We start from the raw sequence: 24,841 nt of genomic DNA on the forward strand, positions 1-24,841 counted from the left end.
TTGAATCATTAATTTCAGAGTACTTAATTTTTTGTTCCCTTATAATATTAAATTGGTTCCTCTGATATTAGGCCTTTCTTTGAATTTATGTTCAGATCCCAAAAGTACAAAGACCAGGGTTACTTTAAACCTGAAATTTAAACATTAAATAGCATTATTATTTGTATCTCAATAAAAAATGACTTGTCTACCACCAAAGAGTTAGTTTTTATTCTCTGCTGAACATTTATAGACATGGGCACTTGGAACAAGAAATCACCACTGCAATGACAATAAATACATGTGTTTACCACTCGGCTTTTTGTACAATTTGTACTGACTAGATAGGGTAAAATAAAAACATGGCTGGAGGCTGAGACAGGAGAATTGCTTGAACCTGGGAGGTGGAGGTTGCAGTGAGCCAAGATCGTGCCACCGCATTCCAGTCTGGGTGACAAGAGCAAAACTCCATCTCAAACAACAACAACAACAACAAAAACAAACAAACAAAAAAACCAGTGCTGGGCACGGTGGCTCAGCCTGTAATCCCAGCACTTTGGGAGGCCGAGGTGGAGGGATCACTTGAGGTCAGGAGTTCAAGACCAGCCTGGCCAATGTGGCGAAACCCTGTCTCTACTAAAAACACAAAAATTAGCTGGGCGTGGTGGCGGGTGACTGTAGTCCCAGCTACTTGGGAGGCTGAGGCAGGAGAATCACTTGAACCTGGGAGGCAGAGGTTGCAGTGACCTGAGATTGTACCACTGCACTCCAGCCTGGGCAACAAAGCGAGACTTGGTCTCGAAATAAATAAATAAATAAACATGCGACTGTTTAAGATATCTCAAACTCCAAGTGAACAGAGCTCTTGATCCAAATGAAAATATATATACACCTGAATTTTCATTAGGATCAAGAGCTCTGCTTTGCTGTATTGAAGGAAATTTAATAGAAGATGAAGGAAGTAAGTAGAACAAAGGCCACGGCCTCCCATTCTGCATAAACACACATGAGAAGAAAGGATCCTTACTGAGTGCCTGCTATGAGGGGTACAGGAAGGAAAAAGTCAACAGGAAAGGAAGGAGAACCAGAATATTCTGCTCTGTAGGCATTCTGAATCGTGGAAGCTTTATTTTAATCAAAAGAAACTGGAGTTACGGTAAGCCCCTCAGGGGCATGAACTTTGTTGTTCTAGTCTTTGTATCCCCAGCACCGGAAACCTGACCTGGTACAAGAAATGCCCTTAAAATTTGATTAACTATTGGTGATGGAATGAATGACTAAAATCAATAAACCTTTATACTATTTTAGAACAGAATCAGAAACCCATGGCTTTTCATGAACACCTTAACCAGAATTATTTTTGCATATGGGGCTCTTACTGCTTCTTCTCTGTAAAGGTATTATTAATTTGCAGCAAGTTTTCTCCTCCTAAAAAAGACTCTTAAGCACCCTACGAACTGAACTGATCATTAACATGATATTCAAGGATTATTCCAAAGAGTTGTAATCTATCAACAAAGAAGCACATTCTATTCTTTGCATGTTTAAAAAGGAGTATGGAAAATCAGAAACAGAAAAGTTGCTAAAAACAGTGCTTCTGCTAAGAGACTAGGAGAGGCTCCACCAGACTTCATTAGCCCCGGTTCTGGGGTTGCTCAGACAAAGGGAATTTTGGGAGTTGTGAGGAGGAGGGGAGAGATGGGCGGGCAGCGTGAGGGGCTGTTCTGATGTCGCCGGGCCAGGGAACGAGGTGGACGGGGATAGGCATCCAGTCCTGAGGTCCTGAAGTGACAGAGGGTAGGTCTCAGGGCACAGCACCTTGTTGGGGAGGGGTCAGAGACCTGTTCACATGTGGGACACAGGGGACTCCCCCAGGTAAGCTGGTCACAGTGTGTCTAAGGCCCTCTCTCAAGAATCCACGTGGCTCTGCGCCTCCAGGCCTGCGATGGAATTGAGGCAGAATCCAATCATTCTGTCGGAAATCTGGAAGCGATGAGTGGGAATGGAAAATAGCAGTGAAAGCCAATTCCAAATGATGGGAACTGCAGCTCGAGGATGGGTGTTTTAAACCCTCCACTTTACACTGCCGAGAAAAACTGTGATGATCCGTAACTCAAAGCCTGCCAGGGCAGGTGGACACCATGAGGGGACAGGAAGGACACAAAAGCCATGACCAACAATCAGTTTCAGGGTCAAGACACCAAAGTCTGGATGAGCATAAGATGCAAACTACTGTAGTTGTGTACTTTCCAAAGACTAAAGAAGCTGTTGGTGCCTGCAAAGGCCCAGAGACCGCTCTGGAGGTGACTCCATCGGCTCCATTTAAATTAACGCTTTCCTTTTCCTCAAGAGAATTCATGTTAACAAGAGAACAGATCCCATGAAGACGGGGCAGCTTGTAGAAAAGAGGTCAACAGAAAGCATTCTTCAAAGGCTTCCCAGTCCACCTATCTGTCTTTTAACTGCCCCAAGTAACTTCAACCAAGTCAAAATCTAGTCATCTTAAAAAGGTTTCTATGGAAGCCACATCTACCACTGCTATTGGTTTGCAAATGCAAAAATGCCCAGGTTAACATTCTCAAAAACATCTACAAACTTAACATTAAAGACCTCATAATTTCTTTCCAATTTTAAAATAAACATTATAAATGCTAAAAGAATGTTACTGGACAAAAAAGAAAGGTCACACTGGTACTTACAGTTAATATATTTATGTCAGTATTGAAATATACTTTGCCTATTTCTCATAAGTCAAAGTGTTAACTAATGGAACACCCATCACACATTTAAGTACCTTTAACTTCGGTGTTGGTTTCTTGCCAAAAGCTTTATTAAAAAAGTATCTTTTGTATGGATATTTGGAAATAATTTTATAATTTACAAATGTATCAAAAATATATATGTAATATATATTAATATACAAATTTGTGAATTAAAACAGAGAAAAGGTTAGTAAAAGGTTCCAGAAAAAGAATATAAAATGTCTAGCCTTTTCACTTTTCTGTGAGAATACGCCATTAAAGGAGGCCAATACATGTACCTGTTCATCTGATGGAAGAGTGTTTAATATCATAATAGCTTTTTCATTATTTCACAAGAGCAATCTTTAGAAGTAGTGACAGGTTCTATCATATCTCCTAAATGATGTCCCCCACACGTTAAATCTATCACGGTTTAGTACTTTCCTCAAAAATCACTCTGATGTCTTTGAAATCCATTCAGAACAGGGAGTAGTGACTTTAAGGGAGGATATGTTAAAATTATGTTAAAATCAATAAAATGGCACTTTCAGAAACTTTAGAGTTGTCTTTGAGAAAAGCCACAACTCCTTTTTTTTTTTTTGAGACGGAGTCTCACTCTGTCACCCAGGCTGGAGTGCAGTGGCGCAATCTCAGCTCACTGCAACCTCTGTCTCCCGGGTTCAAGCGATTCTCCTGCCTCAGCCTCCCGAGTAGCTGGAACTACAGGCACACGCCACCATGCCTGGCTAATTTTTGTACTTTTAGTAGAGATGGGGTTTCACTACGTTGGCTATGCTGGTCTCAAACTCCTGACCTCAAGTGATCTGCTCACCTTGGCCTCCCAAAGTGCTGGGATTACAGGTGTGAGCTACCGCACTGGGCCCACAACTCCTAATTTTAAATTTTCTTCAGGAAAAATATGATTTCTGATAAACTGTTATCTGTATCTGTAAATTCAGATTTAATTGCCAACTTTTGGAAAGGAAGAACCATTATCTGTAGTGAACGTTAACAGTGAGGTAGTGAAGGGACCCCTCCCTCCCAGTCCCGTTACTGATTCACTGTCTCATGAAGAGTCACACGATGGTGCTGAATTCATTATGGGGCCGGCTGATGCAACCTCGCCAGGTCTCTGGCGGCTGTGTGTCTCTTGGGAGATTTATAATCATCATAGGTGGGGAGACCCCTACCCCAGGAAGAGACTGAAGTGCATTATTGCTAAGTTACAGGAAGAAAAGTTACCACCACTATTCTCAATACTTGAAGGTGTTCTGCTCAGCTGTCCCCAAACTCTCTAATGTATCAGAAAACCGATGAGCGATGGGAAGAAGTGGTGGTTTTATCCAGGCATAATAAGGTAATAATAATAAAAGGGGGTGGGCGTGGTTGGGTGTAATCATGCCCCGAGTGGGCACTGGCACAGGCTAGGGCCACTGGGGTCATCTTTCTGCTGTGCCTTAGGGCAGTCGCAGGTGCTCCAAGACAGGGCCTGAGCCTGGGTTCAGTCTGGACAGGATGGGATGAAGGAGGGACAGTGTATGAAAAATCTCTCTGGCTCTTTCCAAGCCACCTTTGGAAGCTATGAAAGGATAGCTGGGCAATAAATACCTAGAACATCAAAACACGGCAGCGTGTCCTGGAATCGTTCGCAATCCTATAATTTTGCAGGAAATAAAATAGCAAAACTCAATCCTGCTGCTGCTTCTGCTCTTGGTCTCAATACCTAACAGGATACGCCACAGTGTGAACACCAATGTCAGAGCTTTGCATTATAGAAAAAGCAATGGCGCAAATAGACATACATATCTAAAGAGAGTTTATACATCCTCTGGCCCACATCCCCTCAGAGTGACACACTCACATAGATGGATTCTTTCCCATGTGTTACGACACTGCTCAACAGGACAAAAACATGAAGAAGGTGGAAAATTAAGAAGGCAAACTGAATGCTTACTTTCTCTAAATGCTTTACAGTAGCCAAGGAAAGATAACAAGAAGAACAGGGCACACAGGAGGTCTGCACGGCCGACAACACCAGCAACCTTAAAAAAGGGGGAAGAAAACAAAGAATTACATAAAACACATTTAAGGAAATCCTAAACTTAGGAGACGTAACTTTTTTTTTTTTTTTTTTTGTGACAGGGTCTCACTCTGCCACCCAGGCTGGAGTGCAGCAGTGTGATCTTGGCTCACTGTAGCCTCAACCCCCCTGGGCTCAAGCAATTCTCCCATCTCAGCCTCCTGAGTAGCTGGGAGCAGAGGCGCACACCACCACAGCTGGTTAATGTTTGTATTTTTGGTAGAGACGGGGTTTCACCATGTTGCCCAGGCTGGTCTTGAACTCCTGGGCTCAAGTGATCCACCCACCTCTGCTTCTCAAAGTGGTGGGATTACAGGTGTGAGCCACCGTGCCTAGCCAAAACCAAATTCTTTAGACATATAAAACAAGAAACGTCCTAGACTCTGCCACCTATTAAAATAAATACATGATGTAGCTGTGCAATAGCGCTTGGTGTTGTCTTACAATCAGCTCTCTCCTCCCTTTTGGATGTAGGACTTGACTTAACTGCTTCAAGAGAACACTGGATTGGTTTGAACCTGCTGCTAGCTATTCTGCTGGACACAGACGGTGATATGCACGTGCCGTAAAAGCTGTGTTCTTTAACACACGATATCCAAGAGCTCCAAAGACTTAGTCTTCTGAGGTCACAAAGTGGGTTTTCAATTGGGAAATGTTATCAGCCCAAAGGACATGATATTTAAAAAATAAAATGTGATTGGAAACATGAAGGACAGAAAGGTGTGAGAGAAGTGTGAAAAGCCATCCTTCCGATAGAAAAAGACACAGGAGTAATCCTTCAAAGCTGCCTCTGCTCCTTTTTCTTCCCTTCAGATCAAACTGATTAAGTGGGTTAACCTGGAAAGCCGAATGCTTCAAGAGTGATTAACAATTAGGATGAGAACAGAATACAATTTCTGCCATTTATTTCCCACATTTTCCACATGGTGACTCTGCCCTTCCTTTCCTCAGTGAGAATGAAGCAATATCAACTATGTGTTTCTTTCTTCAGGCTGATTATTCCAGTAATTGTTCTCCCAATGTTGTACGGGGATGAAAGACACAGAATTTCCCCCAAGGGTACTGGACTAGTTTAGGTGGGATTCTTTACTAACTGGCACCTGAATGTGACATGAACCAAAGCTTCTGCTGTGATTGTCCAGGTATCACTTTAAAGGCTGGTAGGTTAATCCCTTCCCAGAGGATGGGAATGTGATATATGAGCTGAAGAATAAAGGACTCTTCTATAAATCAAGATAAGAAAATATACACTGACTATGAAATTACCATATTTACATATGATTCTCAAGTTCATGTGCAGTCAATAGCTGAAACAGGATGTCTTTTAGGAGCAGATTCCCCTACACCGGTTATACATGAAATACCGAGGACCATTCGTCACTGCAACTGTGACCTCCTGATGGTGGGTACGTGGCAGCCTGTGGTGTCAGGTGATGGATGGGAAAATTGAATAAGCTGATAAATCCACCCAACGAACACCACACACACACAAACACTACCGAGAAGGAAGCCAGGGACAAAACAAAGGCTTAACAGATCTGGAACAAGTATGCCAGTATGCTGGAGGGGAACAATCCAATTGCTTTATGAATGAAATGAATATGCAATGAGCGCTCTGGAATACTCAGGGCTGGAAACTCACTCCATCAGGGACACAGTAAAATAGTCAGAGATGCAGCCACACAGAACAGAGCCTGGTACAGGGTGGGTGCAGCTCACTGTGAGTTCCCCAGTGGGTCCTATGGGGTGTGTCTATGAACAGGAGTAGCAGAAAGGCAAAGGACAAAGGACGCAGAAGCTCAGGTATCATCTCTGCAGCCCTGGGTGAGTGAGGAGGCAGCTGGTGCATCCTGGCTCTGTGGTCCTCACGCCAGGAGGACATGAGAGGAGATGAGCGTCTCAGACCTGTGACTATCTACAGCACCTCAGGATGGACTGGAATCCCAACCCTTTAGAGAAGAGAAAGCGATAAACGCCAATCCAGACAAGCCTGTCCGAAGGGGACCACAGAGAACAGGGTCATAGGAAACAGGGGGAGCAGGTGTCAGAGACCAAGGGGAAGTGAGGTGAGTGAGGGGGAAGCAAGTGGTTTGGAAAAATACTAGGGCTAGGGGCCAGGAGGGCCAGGCTGCCTAAACCACTTGCTATCTGGGTGGCTAGGGTAGATTTGAAGAATCACCAAAAATGAAATTTAAACATCAAAAGCTTATTTTTACAGAAATGTTTCTTTCTGCTAATTGTTGAAGACCATCCCACGACTTTAAGCAATGTACATTATTTTCCTTGACATAAAGAAAAACAAAATTTTTAAAGTATGGGAAGTGTTTTAAAGCAAGAGAGCATTTAGTATTTACAATGAATTTTTTGGCATAGTAATTAAGAGAGATTTCACTAAAAGAATGTTAAAAAACTACCCAAGGAGGGACTGTATCCAATCACTGTTTGAGAATGTACATAAACAAGAAAACATTTTCTTTTCCTTTTCTGATATTTGCATAATATGTATTTTTATGCAAACTTTTCCACAAAGGCTATTTTTTTTCTCACAAATACTGTGAAACACTCAGAGTCTTCTGGAGAAATCACTGCAATCCCTCTGAATCCAAAAAGCAGGCGGCACCATTGTTTCTCCAGTAGGTACAATTTGTATGGGGGCCATGAAAAGGAATTAGGGGGATGGGGAAGGTTTCCCCTCCTGATTCCTTCTGGATTAAAGTCTGGGGTCATTAGACAGACAGAACTCTTTTTAAACATTTTGCTTAATTTTTTACTTCTAGAGACAGGGTCTCACTCTGTTTTCCAGGCTGGAGAGCACTGGCGTGATCATAGCTCACTGTGGCCTCAAACTCCTGGGCTTGAGCAGTCCTCCTGCCTCAGCTTCCCAAGTAGCTGGGACTCCAGGCGCACACCACCACACCTGGCCACAGGCAGAACTCTTAAGGGGGCCCGAGCTTCTCTCCTTGATGTTGGAATTCAGACAAAGTGAAATCTTCCCCAACACTTTGAGGAAAACAAAAAGCAAAGCCCACACAAGCCACTTCTGTCCTCAGGGAAGCGCTGGGGTCCTCCTGCTAATGGCCACACAGAGCTGAAGAGCCACCAGCAGACCACAGGCTGTGCGGCCCTCCCAGGCTCACCTCCCTGCAGTGGTGACTGGCCTGTCAGAGGGTTTGGGTGTCTACAAACCACTTGGAGCAATGTGCGGTGGCTCATTAGAAAAAGAGAGACATTCCCATAAGTTGAGGAGCACAAAACACCGACTGCAATTACAGCATCACCAAGCAGAGGCCAGGAGCGGGCAAGACTGTGGGGTGCCCAAGTCATTCCCATTTGCCTGGCTGTCATTGCTTTAAAATGGAAAGTCCCCAGTCCCAGAACCCTCTCAATCTCAGGCACACTAGATGTTGATCACCCTAGAAGACTGGAAAATTCAGGTGCTTATTTGCAGTGGGCAAAATCATTTTCAGTGTGAAATGCTGGAGAGTGGTAAAGACCTAAAACATATTAATATAAATGTCAATATAAAGAAATTCATGTTAGGCCAGGGGCAGTGGCTCACACCTGTAATCCCGGCACTTTGGGAGGCTGAGGCAGGTGGATCACTTGGGGCCAAGAGTTCGACACCAGCCTGTCCATCATGGTGAAACCCATCTCTACTAAAAATACAAAAATTAACCGGGTGTGGTGGTGCACGCCCATAGTCCTAGCTACTTGGGAGGCAGAGGTAGGAGAATCACTTGAACCTGGGAGGTGGGGGTTGCAGTGAGCCAAGATTGTACCACCGCACTCCAGCCCAGGTGACAGAGTGAGACTGTGTATCAAAAAAAAAAAAAAAAAAAAGGAATTCATGGCACTAAAAACTGCAGGGGCCTATACTGCTATTGCTGTCTCTTCATAAATGTACACTGAGACAAATGGGGTAAACTGAGGCAGTTTACTAACCAAATCCCCATTGTCCTCATCCCACAGGGATCAATGTGGCTGGGGCTGCTGTGCCCAAGGCCATCATTCAGGCTGCTGGCCCAGCCAGCTAGAAAGTGGGGCTGGCTCCTCGGTGTTGGTCAACACCTGGGAGGAGCTCGCCTGCCACCCGTTTCCTTGGGTGTTCCACTCTTTGCATGTTTTTAAAGCTGGATTTTGTTTTTTTTTTTAGACAGAGTCTTGCTCTGTCGCTCAGGCTGGAGTGCAGTGGCATGGTCTTGGTTCACTGCAGCCTCTGCCTCCTGGTTTCGAGTGATTCTCCTGCCTCACCCTCCCGAGTAGCTGGGACTACAGGTGTGTACCACCATGCCTGGCTCATCTTTGTATTTTTAGTAAAGACGGGGTTTCACCATGTTGGCCAGGCTGGTTTGGAACTCCTGACCTCAAGTGATCCACCTGCTTCGGCCTCCCAAAGTGCTGGGATTACGGGTGTGAGCCACCGCGCCCGGCCTAAAGCTGGAATTTTCAACTGCACGGTAGGAGATAACAGGGGAACGCAGACAGAAGGAAACTGAATACTATCTGCGGAAACGCTGAAAGGTAAACATAATACAAAATATCCGTCTTACAATGCTAACTCGTAATTATCTACAAGTATTTCTTGAAATCAGAGTTTGAATGGATGTCATGGTGGGGAGGGGAAGAGATAAAGAGGTTTTTCAAATGCTCCCTTTTCTCCTAGAGCTAGTCTGCCTCAGTTTCCTTTTAACCATCTGGAATGTGGACTTTCAAGATTACCATGTTCCCAGGTTGCATTTACCTGGAGTGTGAGTGTGTGTGAGAGAGAATGTGTGTGTGTGAGTGTGTACGTGTGTAAGCACATTCAGTTAGACTTGTTGGCACTTGAAACCTTTTTATAAATCAACTTCTGAGTATTTAAAATGAGAATTTTAGAAAACTTTCCTTGGCTAATAATTCAAGTATTTCATTTTGCTTTTAAGATCACGCTAAATTAGACGAGAAGGAAGACAGAATCAGTACTTCTCCAGTGAATCCCTCTCTTCCAGCCCCTTATTCAGGATCAATGGCTGCACTATATCTGGGTCCCAGAGAGAACTCAGATTGAAACAAAGTCTAATTCAGTCACAGTTATGTATAAACAGCTTATAACTAAATTTTTACACAGCAGTCCCCAGCCTATCCACCCCTTAACGTTCTCTGAATTTGCTGCGGTAAAAAATAAAGATTTAAAAAGATATCAGGAGGAGGGTGAGATAACAACTCCACAACACTCTTGATACTGAAGAATAGACAATTTAATAAAGTCAGATGCTAAAAACAGGACTTCTGCTCAGCATCTTGAAACTTCAAGCAACATGCAATTGGTTAAATGTAGATATTTCAATCCCTAAGAAACGAGAAGTCTACTGTGAGGGAAGTAATAAAATGTATGTGATTATTTTAGGCACTTTGTGCTCACAGAATGAATGACTTGAGTCAAATCTTGTCCCTCAGCAAACATGCTGCCTTTTGCATTTTTAAAGGGTCCACATGGTGGTGCAGGGGGCGGTTCCTGAAAACTTCACAAATGTCTAGTGAAATCCCAGCACAGCCTATTCCAAATACAGAGGCAGCTCGATGGGATGGAGACGCAGCCTCCAGGCCTCCACTGAGGAGATGCTGATGTACTTGGTGTTGAACTGGAAAGCGGTGCCTGCACCCTGCTGCGGAGCTGCTGGGGAAGTCTCTCCACCCTCCTCCACCTCACCCTGTGTGATCCTCTCCCCCAGGTGATCAGGGTGAGGTGGAGGAGGGTGGAGAGACTTCACGAGCAGCTCCCCAGCAGGGTGCAGGCACCGCTTTCCAGTTCAATACCAAGTACGTCAGCATCTCCTCAGTGGAGGCCTGGGAAGCCCAGAATTTAAGTCCTGCCCGACATCCACTTGCTTCTCGCCCTGGACAAATTTTATCCTGCCAGGCCGTTCCCTTATCCCCAAAGTGGAAACTGTTGTACTAGCCCAGCTGATGTCACAGCGTTTTCATAACAATCATGTTAAGTCTAAGAAAGGATTTTATAAATCATAAAGCTGTCAGCGAACACAGAAACACTGCATCAGACCCTCCACTGAAGAACAGTTCTTAGCCTCTGAACCTCAGACCCCAAAGTCCAGCAATATTTAACATCCGTGCCTTCACAGCTGGTGTTATCCTAGAAGCTAAACAGAAAGTATCACCAGAGATCACACCATACCTTATTACACAGTCTCCACCAATATGGTGCTTTGCATTTTTTTTCACAAGAGAGATGTCTCTGCCCCAGACAGAATTGTTTCAAATGTCAGGCAGGGTATTTATGTAGTGTCCTTTCTATTTCTAGAGTATATTGTGGAGTAGACGTTCTCCAGCTCTGGAACCAAGATGGGTACATAAAGGGAACCTGTTTTAGGAAACCAGGCGACATGGGAGTGTCATATCGCTTCTCACGTGCATACAGATGCCTCCGGCAGACGACACTTACACACTCGGTGTGCACAGGATGGACAGCAAACAGCAGCGCGGCCAGCAGGGATGACCTGGGGGCGAGGTGCAGCCTCCGGCCTTTACTGGTGTACTGCAGGCCGCCAAACAGAACCGAGAAGACGTCCACCATGAGGACAGAGATGCCACTGTGCAGGAGGATGTTGACCACGTGAAAGCCCATGGGGTGGAAGCCTCCCGAGAGGTAGTAGTTAATCCTGCAGAAACACAGGGTGTTCAGGGTACACGCACAGCGGCATGCAGCAAGAAATGGCAAAGCTCTGGAGGAGAAGGCTTGTGTGTGGAAATATTAAAAGGAGAAGCGGAAGACTTTGTGCCAGCTTGATAAAAATAGCATCAAGATAAATAATGCCTGTCGAGCTAAAAAGGTTGTGGAAAAGGTGGGAATGTAATTAACTACAGGGAAAAAGGGATGAAACAGATGTGTCCAAGGGGAGTGGCGCTGAAGCAACTTGCAGAAGAAAATCAAAAGGAAAGCTAGACAATGTTTTAAGTGCAGAAGGGGCAAGGCTGCATTCCAAGAAGATATAATATTCCACACACTACTCATGGTTACCCGCTAGGGACCTGGATTTAAGATGGTCTTATAACTTGCTTATCCTCCAAAAAAGGGCTCCTTATCAGTATGCCCACCAGCCTTCCCCCAACGAAACACCCTCCGCTGGCAGAGATTCCTATTCTGACTGCTTCTCAGCTGCTGGTGGTTCCAATTCCTCACTCCCATGCTCCTGTGGGACGTCTACACACAAGTGTTTAAATGCACCCGAGAAGCAGGTATGGACGAGAACCTTTGTGAGGTGAATACATCTATTCAGTGCAAGCGGCTCCCTGATTAACGGAGGGAGGATTGTTTTTAAGCAGCATATTGCTTTTGTATATTGACTTGGTAACAGTAGGAAGATTTATACCTTATTTATTTCTGTAGTGAAAAAAATCAGTTTCATCAGAGGCCCCATGTTGCTTTCACTCATAGTATTCCATTGGTGTTAACCAGCGAAGGGTCAAACCTCCAAGAACTGAGAAAAATATGACATACCACCAATGTGCACGTCATCCTTCACAGGGGCCACGCTGGTCTTCTCTGCACCTAGAGACCCATGTATATGAGCAGCTCAGACCCCACCTGGAGCCAATGACTAGACTCCTGAATGCTGAGAACCTGGTGACACACACCTGTATCCAATGTCACACACAAGCTGGGAGTGACCTTCCCAGGCCCTTCGATGTCACGGCTTACCTGAAAGTCAGGACGGTGAGAGGCCGGTAGGACTTGTGGCTGGTGTTGCTGCTCAGTCTACTGCCCCAGAAGTCATGGTGCCACAGGTCCCCAAGAGGCGTTTCTGCTTGGAGGTCCTGCAGGGTCACAAAGGGGATGTTCTGGACAAGGGTCTTCCATCAGCCCTAAGCCAAGCTCCTCCATCTCTCACCCGGGATACAGTCAGGCCTCCTAGTGGGGCTGCTGTGCCCAACATGTTCTCTATGTTGATATCTCAAAATATACATGGGCTCACCCCACTAGGCTTCAAACACCAATAAGCTTTCACCCTCCTGGGACATGGCTGATATGCTGAAGGGGCTGTTGCAGACCCTGGCTTCCCCCGAACTCTGCAGGCCCATGGCTCTGGCGCTGTGCTTCTGCCAGCTCCCAACCCAGAGGCTCTGCACGTGCGGGTCACCCCGGACAGTCACCCTCAACTCTTCACGGCTCAACTCCTCCCGCCATTCATCTCCCAGCTGCCTGGCTCTGCCCTTCCTGAGCTGATCCCATCCCTCTTCCGTGGGCCTCTGGGCATCTCACCCTGTCAAGCAATGCCTGGCACCCTGGCGACTTACAGTCACATGACTATTTGTCTGTGCCACTAGACTGGGCTCCATGAGGACTGGGCCACATCTGGGTTTGCTGGCTGTATACAGAAGGTGCTTAATACTTGTCAAATAAGTGGACCACACAGCTAAATAAGATCACTATTAACCTCTCATATCTATTAAATAAGGTAACTTACCAAAACGTCCCAGTTAAAACATAAGTATGGATAAACATATTTTTTTAAGTTTCCATTTTTGATCATGAGCTAAGCAGACTATGAAATCAGAAAAAAACCTTAATTTTTCCAGATAAAAATCACTAAATATTAAAAAAATACTGTACCGCTCTTATTGCTGAGATAATTTAATTTAGTAATATACTACAGATGCTTAAAAATGCATTTTTTAACATTTAACAGATGAAAGTAGATGGCTTAAATTGTGTCTAATGAGAAGAGAGGCAAACAAGGCGCTGTGGTGGAATAAGTAAGAAAAATGACAGATTAACTTTCTCTTTAAAGCATAATTAAACAGGAATGTTTTAGGGACTAGAAATTACAACATGCTGATCATTTCCCTGGGTTGTCAGTCAAGATTCTTCACCGCAATAACCAAACTCTGATTAATTTAAACAAAAAGGGAATTCTTCAAAGGGGAGTGTGCAGCTCACAGACCCTCCTGTGGCCTGGAAAGCCAGGGCAGGGCCACGTGGCAGGAGCAAAACCACAAATCATGCTCCGGGCACCTCGCAGAGACTGCCTGGCTGCCTCTGGGCCCCCACCTTGCGTGACCAGTTCCTGACTCCAACAGGTGGGCGCACCTGACGGGACAGCCTGTCTGTACCAGCTCCCTAATCAAATCATCTTCTGAGCCCCTAAGAATGCCCCAAACAGAAATGGGTCAAATGATGGGTGGCCCCAAAGAGCAACAAAGGTCCACACCCACCGTGCGACTCAGCACTTGCGACTTAAGTGCTTGCTGACTCAAAGGGAAAGGCTTGAAAAGAGGTGACAGATGCAAAGCTGGTCACTGATGACCACTGTTAAGGGTGACATTTGCTTCCATGGGGATCGGCTTCAGACGCCGGGAGCACACTGACCACTCCCCAAGAGCAGGTTAGAGATTCTGTGAAGACCATGTGAGGCACCTGCTCCCTTCGTTGACTCAGTGACAAGCCTGGACGCCTACCTTCTTCTACACTCTTACAGAAGTAGCCGGTCAGCTGTGAAGGGCTTCGGCAGAGGATCTTTTCCTCCCTTTGAACAGGAAATGAACACCAACGAGGCTCTAAATATTTGATTAAGTGGAGCCTCCACAGCAGGGTGTGCTACAGAAAGAAAGGTCAATTCTTCCTCATAATGATTTATGGAAAAGATGTATTGTGTCTAAAATTCCCCCTAACTCCACTGTCTCAAAGAAGATCATCATCTCAAGGAACAAAAAAGGCAACTCCACACTGCAAGGAAGCATCTGGAAAACAGTCTCTAACATCACTAAAATCCAGTAACAGCCTGTTTCACATTACTGTAGGCACAGTGCCAATGAACGGAGGAGTGCCTTTCATTAACCAGGAAAAGAAAAAGGGAGGGCTAGCAAGTTAACAAAAGGGGCACAGTGTGATGCTCCCGAAAACACTGCCAAGACCATGCTCAGCAGAACCACGAAATGGCTTCATCTGCCTCACCTCACAGAAGGAACGAGAATTACACCCAGACACCAGGGCCTCCACATACAACACGGCTCGTGTTTTTCTTCTTCCTGGCTGACCAACATTTTTCAACATGGTTTCTGAATTAACACTTTATATGTCTTCTGCTTTACACAAGTGGAAGAGTCAAGATATTCTCACCAAAACGAATAATGGAATTTAAATAATAAAACTGTATCTTTGTGAGAAAAGCAGTTCTGTGGCCATTAAGCCACCAATCTGTGCTGGGCACGGTGGCTTGCGCTTGTTATCCCAGCACTTTGGGAGGCCAAGGCGGGAGCATCGCTTCAGGCCAGGTGAGATCAACCAGGCAACACAGTGGGACTCTGTCTCTACAAAAAAATTTTAAAAATCAGCTGGGCGTGGTGGCGCATGACTGTAATCTTAGCCACTCGGGAGGCTAAGATGGGAGGATGGCTTGAACCCAGGCATTGGAGGCTGCAGTGAACTATGACTGCACCACTGCACTCCAGCCTGGGCAACAGAGTAAGACCTTGTCCCCACCTCATGAAAAAGCCACCAGTTTGACACAGTTGTGTACAGTTACTTAGTTCTTTTAAGCATGGTTTAAAAAAGAACTGAAACAGAATCATCTACAGTAACTGCTGAGTGAATTTGAGGAAAATTACAAATGAAGAACTTGAATTAAAAATAAATATTGGCCGGGTGTGGTGGCTCACACTTGTAATCCAGTACTTTGGGAGGCCAAAGTAGGCAGATCATCTGAGGTCAGGAGTTCGAGACCAGCCTGGCCAACATGGTGAAACCCCATCTCTACTAAAAAATACAAAAATTAGCCAGGCGTGGGATGCCTGTAGTCCCAGCTACTTAGGAGGCTGAGGCAGGAGAATTGCTTGAACCCCGGAGGTGGAGGTTGTAGTGAGCCAAGATCGTGACACTGCACTCCAGCCTGGGCAACAGAATGAGACTCTGTCTCAACAACAACAGCAACAACAAAAACCCATTAAAACATTAAAAATGATCTAGCGTGTGCCCTCAAAATGGAGATCAATTGCAATATTATGTCACAAATAAAATACATGCAAATCAGTCATGTTCCCCCCATACAATACACGCTTGTCATATAGAGAGTTCTTCTCAAAATTTTCAGCATGAAAATGACTTTATACTTATTTGGTAGAATCCATAACTTCAAATTTTTAAGAGCATTCAACAGTGTTACAAAGAGTTGCTCTAACTATATCTAGTAGGGAGCTAAATGTGTATATTCCTCTAAGTCTTCTTCACTGGCTAAGGAACACACATAAAATATCTTCTGAATAATAGATTGTCGAGAGGCTCTAACTTGTGCCATTTCCGAGTTCTTTCTCCTCTGGACCTTGCCTGCCTCTGCATTTCTTGCTCTGGTTTTTAGCCTGCTTGAATCTTTTTCATCTTTTCCCACAAACCTCTTTCTTCTGCCCTAACTCCGGGTAGGGAATGGAAAAAGATTACCATTTTTCCTGCACTGATACATAGCAACCACTGGTAAGCAAAATTGACTGGGATTCTGCAAGTTCAGCAACACTGAATCTCCAAACACGAAACAAGCAGGAACTGCAGCGCCCATGGGCAGCACATTCCTCCTGCCCCAGCAGCTGTCAGCAGGCTGTCCCGACAGTCTCGGAGAAGGACAAAGCGGCAGCCAGCTCCCTGCCTCCTGCTGAAGATGCACCTTTTGGCAGGTGATCACACCCGTCCATCACTGCAGCAAATGCGTGATGGGGTTTTTTTTTTTTTTTGAACAACTGTGGAAATGTTTCACAAAATCTGGAATACTAAGTCTGCAACGCCCTGCAATACCCTTGCCTTGTAATCTCAGAATAACGGCCTCTTTGATCCATATGTGGACTGGAGTTCTTGAGGGGAGTGCCTGAGCTGAGGCAGGGGTTCGGAACCTTGGTGCCAGCAATAAGAAAGGCACTAAATCAAGAAGGCGATGTTGAAAAGAGAGAAAAATCGAGAGCACCACCGGGGCCCAGGCCAATGCTTAACCTACATTCCACAGAGAACAATGCAACACAAACTTAGATGATTACTGAGACACAGGTGGGCAGTTAAGTTTACCAGAAAAGAGTTGAGTTACAAACCTTATTGTTAACAATAGCTTCTGAGTCATCAAAGACAAAGTCTCCATCATAGCTGCGTGCAAAACACACAATGGCAACCAATCCCACTACTAACTTAGCCCAGAATGGAGGAAGAACAGAAGATGGAAGAATGTGATCCAAATCAGTGTCCAACACGGCCATTCTGAAAACTGCAGGCTGGTGGCTCCCGGCTCCAGCATTATGCTGGTTAGGAATCTGCAGGAAAAACAACACCGTATAAATATTCATCAACACTGGTAGGACCGTTTCTGCAGCGGGCACCGTGAGTAAGAGCTAGATAGTCATTTATGCTATGTTTTTATAGGATGTGATCATTAACAATTTGAAGCTATGCTTCCCAAACTTTAGTGGGCAGAAAAGTCACATGGGACACATGCAGATTCCTGGGCCCGACCACAGGATCTATCAAATCAGATGCCCTTTGGTTTCTGATGCTGGAATATCGTTTACAAACAGGAATGTAATGGTATCCTCATCAACCCCACAAGGCAAATCATTTTTAATTGTCCTTGAACCAGTTTACAAAGCTTAAAAAAAAAGTTACCATCTTACCTCATCCAATCAAGAAAAATCAATAAATAGTCATTGTTGGGTTTTAGCACACTGTGTGTGTGGCAGGGGAGAGGGTCGTGTGTTAAAACACAATCCTGCTTCTGAAAGAGCTTATGGTCTATTTGTAGCATTCAGGCACACAGGCCAGGGAGCTGAGACTCTGACACAGAGACAGGGGAGTCGAACAGAGAAATCCTAAGGCGGGGCACAGGATGGAATGCTGGGTTCCTAGGCTACTGGCTCAACACAGAGGACAGATAGAGGAAATGACTGGTGGGGACAATATCTTGTCCCAGAAAAGGCTGAGCCATACAAAGGAAAGGAAGGGAGGCTATTCTATGTGAGGACATGACCTTCAATCCTGGTGAAAGAGTCAAGATAAAAATATATACTATTTTGAACTTTTCTTTCAAATGGGCATAATGTTTCTCGCCGGGGATGCCTGTGCCTCATCCTTGCCATGTGTTAGTTGTGCGGTCCTGTGCACAGCCCCTTTCCTCTCTGCGCCCACCCCCTGCAGCCCTCTGCAAAGCATCTTAACGCCCAGTGGTGAGCGGTGCCTAACAGCTTCCCGCCTTGGAATTCGCCAAAACAAATCTCAACCTACCCCCAAACTCACACTTTTATCTGTCCCCATTCCCACCACATCCTGGACAGGTGCTTTCTTTGGATTTACCAGGATCAGGTTTGGGTAAGACTGCTCAGTTCTGACCTGGGGTACCTCTGGGCAACTTACTTGACCTCTCTGGGCCTGTTTCCTCAACACTAAAATGGGGATGGTAAGAGTGCCTACCTTCTAGAGTTGTCATGAGGGTTAAATAGGATTCCCAGCACTGCCTGGCTGTAATGAAGGCTCAGGGGAGGCCAGCTATTATTACTAATACTTTCTTCCAGAAGGCTGAAAGCAGAGGCACAGAATGATTTTCTGTGGGAAATCCCTTTTAGTATCCGGTTGATTGGTACCGAGGCTCCTGTCTTTACTGAGGGACCTGGACCCTGTTCTTTTCCTGCTGAGATGAAAGAGAATCCCAGCCCCGTGATTGGGAAGGCACTTTGGATGTATTTGTTTCTGGATCTCTAAGTGGATACCCCAGATTATGGAATCAATAAGAAGCCAGCCAAATAGGCCACCTGAAGTCACAGGCATCTTTCTATAGCCTTCTGTCTGAGTGAAGATGGAGACAGATCCAACAGGCAACGGGACACACTATTCCATGGTGATGCTGTCCCCTTCCAGGGGCCAGAAGGAGGCTCAGATTTACAATGCAGAGATGAAACAGGCCGCAACTCTTCCACTGCTTGTCTCTCGAGCCTCACAGCCTGGCATAAGGCATGCTCTCAGCAAGTGCTGGGGGAATACTGCAGCTACTTTTCTTTTCCAGTCAAAGGATAAACCACTTCTCAAATCTAAATTACAACTGCAAACACAACACAGGTTAGCACACAGGTCCCAACCTCTATGCTTACATTTCAGCTAAAGAAATTACTCCTGCTACTTAAAAAACAATAAATCAAGGCTGGTTGCAATGGCTCACGCCTATAATCCCAGCACTTTGGGAGGCCGAGGCCGGTGGATGGCTTGAGCCCAGAGGTTCGAGACCAGCCTGGGCAACAAGGTGAAACCCCGTGTCTACAAAAAAAATACAAAAATTAGCTGAGTGTGGAGGCGCATGCCTGCAGTCCCAGCTACTCAGGAGACTGAGAGGTGGGAGTACTGCTTGAGCCCAGGAGTTCCAGGCTGCAGTGAGCTGAGATCACACCTCGGCTCTACAGCATGGGCAACAGAGTGAGACCCTCTCTCAAACAACAACAAACCCCAACAAAGCCAAATACTGAATAGTTAGGAAGATACTATGATTTAACATGGGGAGAATAAGAAAATTTAGAAAATTAAATGTGAAGGAAAACGAATAATTTATAGCAATTTTAAATGCACAATAGAGTCATGAGCTGACAAAAGGTCATGTAACTGGGATTGACGTTATCTGTTTTATTGTTTCAATAGTGAATTTATTGGCTCATGCAATATATTTTTGGAGATGGTGTCTTGCTATGTTGCCCAGACTAGATTCAACTTTTGGGCACAAGTAATCCTCCTGCCTCAGTCTCCCAAGTAGCTGGGACTATAGGAGTGTGCCACTGAGCCTGGATATTATCTGCTTCAGTCCCAAATATTTGAAAATTATTTCACAAACGTTTGCCAAGGTTCAAATGGCCTTCTAAGTAGAATACTAAATCAGGAAATACTTTGTGCTCCTAAATTAGCGACCGTACCTCAGATTGCTTAGAACATAAACGTGTTCTAAGCAATATGTTCTAAGCATAATCATATTCCAAGCCACAGCCCCAGGATATATAAGGCAGATTGTGGACCACACCATCAACGAGGTGCCCTGGTAGGAGGCCAGGTCCAGACTCTTGGGAAGTCAACTGGATGGGTGACTCACTGGATCTCAGATGATCTCCTCCTCTGCTCTTGCAGGGACAGCAGGAAACCAGGCCTACCTCCAATGCCCCTGCCCCCACATCATTTCCCAGTTCTGGCTGGCTGCCCCCTCCTTGCTGTGACTCCCCTGCTTCTCTATCTCATGGGGCTCCTTCTCCTTTCTCCGAGGCCTCCCACTTCTTTGCTGCCACTGAAAACACTCACAAATGCTCTTTTCTTTGAAGGGATTTACTGTTAATTTACATAGTGGAATAGTTCGGAACATGCCTTTCACTAGCAAACGCAAAAAAAAAAAAAAAAAAAAAGCTACAATTTGTTAGAAAGCCAGGCAAAGTGATCAGTCTAGTCCAGTGGTTGAGACCAAAGGCTCTGGTGACGGACAAACCTGGACTTGCCGGCTGCACGACCTTGAACTGCTTAGTCTTTCTAAGAATCAGTTTCCTCACTGGCACAACATAGTACCACCACTACTTTCTTCAGAGGGTGGTGGTAAGGATTAAAGGAGAAAATGTATGCAAACAACTAGTTCTCATTACTGTTAGATTTTGGAGAAATCAGCCGCTGCTTCCTAGTCCCTGACCGCCTGTGTCGGGCACACCCATGTTGCCAGTGTTTATTCCTGCAGATGGGCTGAGCACTAGGACCAGCAGTAGCCCATCGGGTGACCTGGTGCGATTGAGAAAGGTGGATCCTTCTTTTGGGCAGACCCAGGGCACACGGCTTCCTTGGTCAGGTGTCTGGCACAAACTGTACAACCATACACACTGACCCTGTTCCCAACTCTCCTTCCTCCAACACTAAATGACTTCTGTTCCTCAACGACCTGAGCCAGGCTTGGCACTCAGGTAGAAGAAGCCCTGTCTGAGTAAGGTGGTAGAGACAGGGGACCACCCGCTCTACATCCCTTCCCCCTTTTTTTTTGAGACAGGGTTTCACTCTGCCACCCAGGCTGGAGTGCAGTGGTATGATCATAGCTCACCACAGCCTCATCTTACTGGGCTCAAGGGACCCTTCCACCTCAGCCTCCCAAGTAGCTGGGACTATAGGCATATGCCACCATGCCTGGCTATTTTAAATATTTTTTTGTAGAGACAGGGTCTCACTATGTTGCCCAGGCTGGAATCAAACTCCTGGCTTCAAGCAATCCTCCTGCCTCGGCCTTCCAAAGCACGGGGATTACAGGTGTGAACCACCGTGCCCGGCCTCCACCGTTTTTTACAGTCAGGCCATGAAACAGGAAGGGATGCTCTGTTTTCTTCCAGATGGGCCCTAGGTTGAACTTTCTGGTCCCTCTTCTCCACATGATGTCCTGCCAGGGCTCCCTGGCTCCTCTGCCATAGCTGGATCGTTAGTTCACCTTATGAAGCAACAAGAAGAGAGACCCACTGTGGCCTCAGCTACAGGCCAAGCAGACGGCACAACCCAGGAGGAATGAAGTCAGTGTTCTGCTCGCTACCTGACTCCTGAAACAGAATCCACTGGCCCCTCAACAGGGGCTGAACCTGAAACAAAGCAGAGGTCCCTTTATCCTACAATTTCTCAAACTTCTCACATCGAGCCTCTGTTTTCAGGAGGTTAAAACAAATTAATCATCAGTGAGAAGGTCAAAAAGACCCCACACAGGGACCCCAGAAAAACAAATGTCATCCAGCTGTGAACCATGAGGACCCAACGACAGCTGACACGGCAGCCTGGACTGCAGTAAACAGAATGGCGAGACCAAACCAAAATGTTTCCCCTTGGAAAAATTAGCAGCAGCCACCTACAGAAGAATATTCCCCTCCATGCATCCAGGGGCCTGCTGACCTCTGCCCAGCCTTTCCACCTCATCTGTAACATTCAATCACATAGCCAGCCATCCTCTGCCACGCTGAGAGGTGACAGAGCCTCTGGGAATCAGATTAGAGAACACAATCGTTTGTGACCCTGCATCCCCGGGCCTGGCAGTTTCCTGACTGATGCGATCCTGGGCCCCTCAAGGCAGGGGCGCGAGCCACCACCACCGCCGCCCTCCTCCGTGCAGTGCTGAATACATGCTACTGAAGGCTAAGGTATCGTCTTGCTGTGACGGCCTTCCCATTTTATAATTCAGTAGCGCACGAGGGCCATGGCTGCCTATAGCAAGGATGTGTGTGGTTTGATATTCACAGTTCCACTGTCCCAGAAAGTTTCCAGTTTGCTAGCTTGTAGCCATTTCCCCTATCTAGGTGCGCTGGCGGTCATTTTACTCCACCTCCAGCTGGGACGCGCCCGGCGCAGACAGGACTGCAGAGAAAGGGGTCAGGGAGGGGACCTAGTCAGTCCCTACTATAACTGTTTCTCAAGACATTCTCCCCATGCATTTGCTCTCCCGGGGAAAGAGCGAAGTGTGGGATGACTCATAGTGGCTCGATCGTTTCTCTAACTCCTCCCTTCTTTTGTGTGTGGTTTTTAAAAAAAAGAAAAACACACACGCAGCCCATAGCCACAACATCAACAAGACCAGAAGCCCCGCAGAGTTAGCAGGAGGTGGGCAGTGGCTGCGCCACCTGCTCGGCTTCCCCAAACTCCGAGCCCACGCCGGGAAGTGGCGGCTCGGTGGCCCCTGGCGCCCGGGCCGGTGGCCCCGCGCTCGCGCCGCTCCGCTCCGCAGCCGTGCGTGGAATAGCAGGCGCTCGCGGCGCGGCGGGGGAGCCGCCGCGGAACCCAGGGCAGGCGGCCAAGCGGCCCGGCTGTGTCCAGCCATCGCCTGCGCCGCGGCCAGCTGGCGGCCAGGCGCGGGGCCCCGCGGCCAGATGGCCGCTCCGGGGACGCGCCGCAGGCGCCGGGTCCGCCCGGGCCGAGGGAGCGCCAGCGCGGCTGTGCAGGCAGGGGCTGGGAGCGGCGACCTCTGCCCGGGCGGAGGAGCGCAGGGGCCCGAGCGCGGCGCGGGCAGGCGGGGCGCGCAGCCTCCACGCCGCGCCCTTTGTCCCATGTGCGGCTCACACAGGGGCCCGCGTCCCCCGTGACCCCGGCCCGGGCCGCAGCTCAGGTCCCGGAACCAACTCCTCCAGCAGCGCCGCTCCGGCCCGAGCCGCCGTGCGGGGCTCCGGACACGGCGGCAGCGGGGGAACCTGCGCCCGCTCCGCGTCCAACTCCGCTCGCCCCACGGCGCGCTCGGCCCTGCAGGGGCCGCCCCGCGCGTTACCTGCAAGGAGCCTGAGCCCCGGCCGCATCTCCCTCCCGGGTGCGGAAACTCCGGCGGCTCCAGGCGCCCGCCCGGACCTGGCAGGGGGAGGGGCCGCCCGCGCACCGCCCCGCCGACCCCTCCCGCCGCGCACCCGACCCCCCCGCGCCGCGCCGCGCCGCCAGCAGCTCCCCACGCGCGCGGGCGCCCCCCCGCAGCATCGGCCTCGGCCCGCCCCCTCCGCCCGACCATTGGCTGCTGCTCCCGTCACTTTCAGGCCGCAGCCAAGTCCCTCCTCAGCTCATTGGTGGACGCGCCGGTGACGTCAGGCCAGGGGGCGCTAGTCGGCGGCGAAGGAGGTGCAGGGACAGACGGACCCGGCGGGAGAGGAGGAAGCCGGTTGTGGGCGCGGAGCTGAGGCGGGGCCGGGGCGGGAAGGGGCGGCCCCAGCTGGGTCGGGCAAGGCTGGCTGCGGGAAACCGAGCAAGCCCTCGCTCTTCCTCCGGGGTACGCGCGCGGGACCCTATTTCTGGCCTGTCTCGCGCTTCGCCTGCGCGGTGGTCTCCGCGCTGGGACTGCGGCGTCCTCGCAGAACAGCCAGAACTCCACTTCTTCCTGTCCGGGAGAAGTTGTTTAAAACGTGCGTGTCTCCACCTTCTGCTTCTCAGAACAGAACTGACTGAAGCCGTGTTCTTCCTGCCGAGACCATGCTGCCCCATCGACCCTGCTGCGGCCAAAGCCACCCAGGGCGGGCCCACTCACCGCAGGCTCGGGCCACTTGGTTCCAAACCTCCACTCCCATCCGGGGGCCCGGCACACCCCCCACACTCCCACTCTCAGAGGTCTTTGCCGCCTGCTTCAGGAAAAAAGAGAAACTTCTTCCACTTTCCACTGGCAAAACTGCACACCTGCTCCCTCCATCACCAAGCCCCCCCACCTTCTGTTTTTCCAGTATCGCAGAATCCGATCCGTTGCTTCCTCTGGACTGGAATCCGTATCCTCGGCATTTCATCATTCCAAGATTCTCTACTCCACGTACCCTTGCTGCCACCCTCTTCTACTTTCCATCGCTGAAGTTGGTGAAAGAGGCGCCTGCCCCCAGTTTTGTGGTCTCTCAACTCCACGTGTTCGTTTTCACACTCGGTGAAATTGCCTTTTTAATTGTCGCAAGTAGCATCCACATCACTAAAGTCAAAGGACACTCTCCTTTCTCGTGTTACCTGATCTGAGCAAAATTCCTTCTTTCTCCTTAAAACACGTCTTCCTGTGGCGGGGGTGCTCCACTTTCCTGTCTGTCCGCAGTCTTGGCGTGCTTGTCTACTCTGGGTGACCACCAAATAACAGAGTTTTCGAGGTCTCAGACCTTTCCTCTTACTCCACAATTTTTCCCTGAATGATTTAACCTGCTGTCAACATTTAAATCAATATATCCCAAATTTACAACTCTAATCTTTGCTCCTCTGAGCTCCAAATCCGTTTATCTAGCTTCCTATTCAGCTACTCCTGGTAACAAGCACCTCAAATGGAGCCCATCCAAAGCTGAATGCGTCCTTTCCCTGTTTGCTTTCAACTCCCTGTCTCCCTGTGATAGTGAAGACACCACCATCCAGTGTTTCCCAAACTCTGCCTTCACCTCGGTATCTAACAAATCGCCAAGATTCTACTTCTTAAATATCTCTGAAGTCTATCCACTTCCTACCATTTCCAGTATTACATATCATAATGTGCCTACTGCACATGCGTTTTCCTGGCCCATACTCAGTGATGTCTCGTTGGTAGACTGTAATGGGCCATGGTCGAAGTATTTACACCAT

The 24,841-nt window shown here is 47.6% G+C and overlaps 1 protein-coding gene across 3 annotated transcripts in view; it reads right to left on the minus strand.

The window, feature by feature from the left end:
- Nucleotides 1-23,989, minus strand: part of TMTC4 (transmembrane O-mannosyltransferase targeting cadherins 4) — a 71,046-nt gene extending 47,057 nt beyond the window's left edge. Inside the window, exons 1-5 of one of the 3 annotated variants that reach the window (XM_063651084.1) lie at nucleotides 23,965-23,989; nucleotides 16,864-17,079; nucleotides 12,497-12,612; nucleotides 11,240-11,456; nucleotides 4,675-4,762 (exon numbers count right to left, since the gene is read on the minus strand). In XM_063651084.1, the coding sequence (XP_063507154.1) occupies nucleotides 4,675-4,762; nucleotides 11,240-11,456; nucleotides 12,497-12,612; nucleotides 16,864-17,025 (583 nt within the window). In that variant the 5' untranslated portion in view covers nucleotides 17,026-17,079; nucleotides 23,965-23,989. Of the gene's footprint in view, nucleotides 1-4,674; nucleotides 4,763-11,239; nucleotides 11,457-12,496; nucleotides 12,613-16,863; nucleotides 17,080-18,567; nucleotides 20,183-23,048; nucleotides 23,186-23,964 lie in introns of those variants that run through there. The other 2 variants (XM_054445851.2, XM_063651085.1) reach the window with 2 other exon arrangements.
- Between the last annotated feature and the right edge of the window lie 852 nt (nucleotides 23,990-24,841).

This window comes from Pongo pygmaeus, chromosome 14 (assembly GCF_028885625.2).
Source record: "Pongo pygmaeus isolate AG05252 chromosome 14, NHGRI_mPonPyg2-v2.0_pri, whole genome shotgun sequence".
Classification (NCBI taxonomy): Eukaryota; Metazoa; Chordata; class Mammalia; order Primates; family Hominidae; genus Pongo; species Pongo pygmaeus.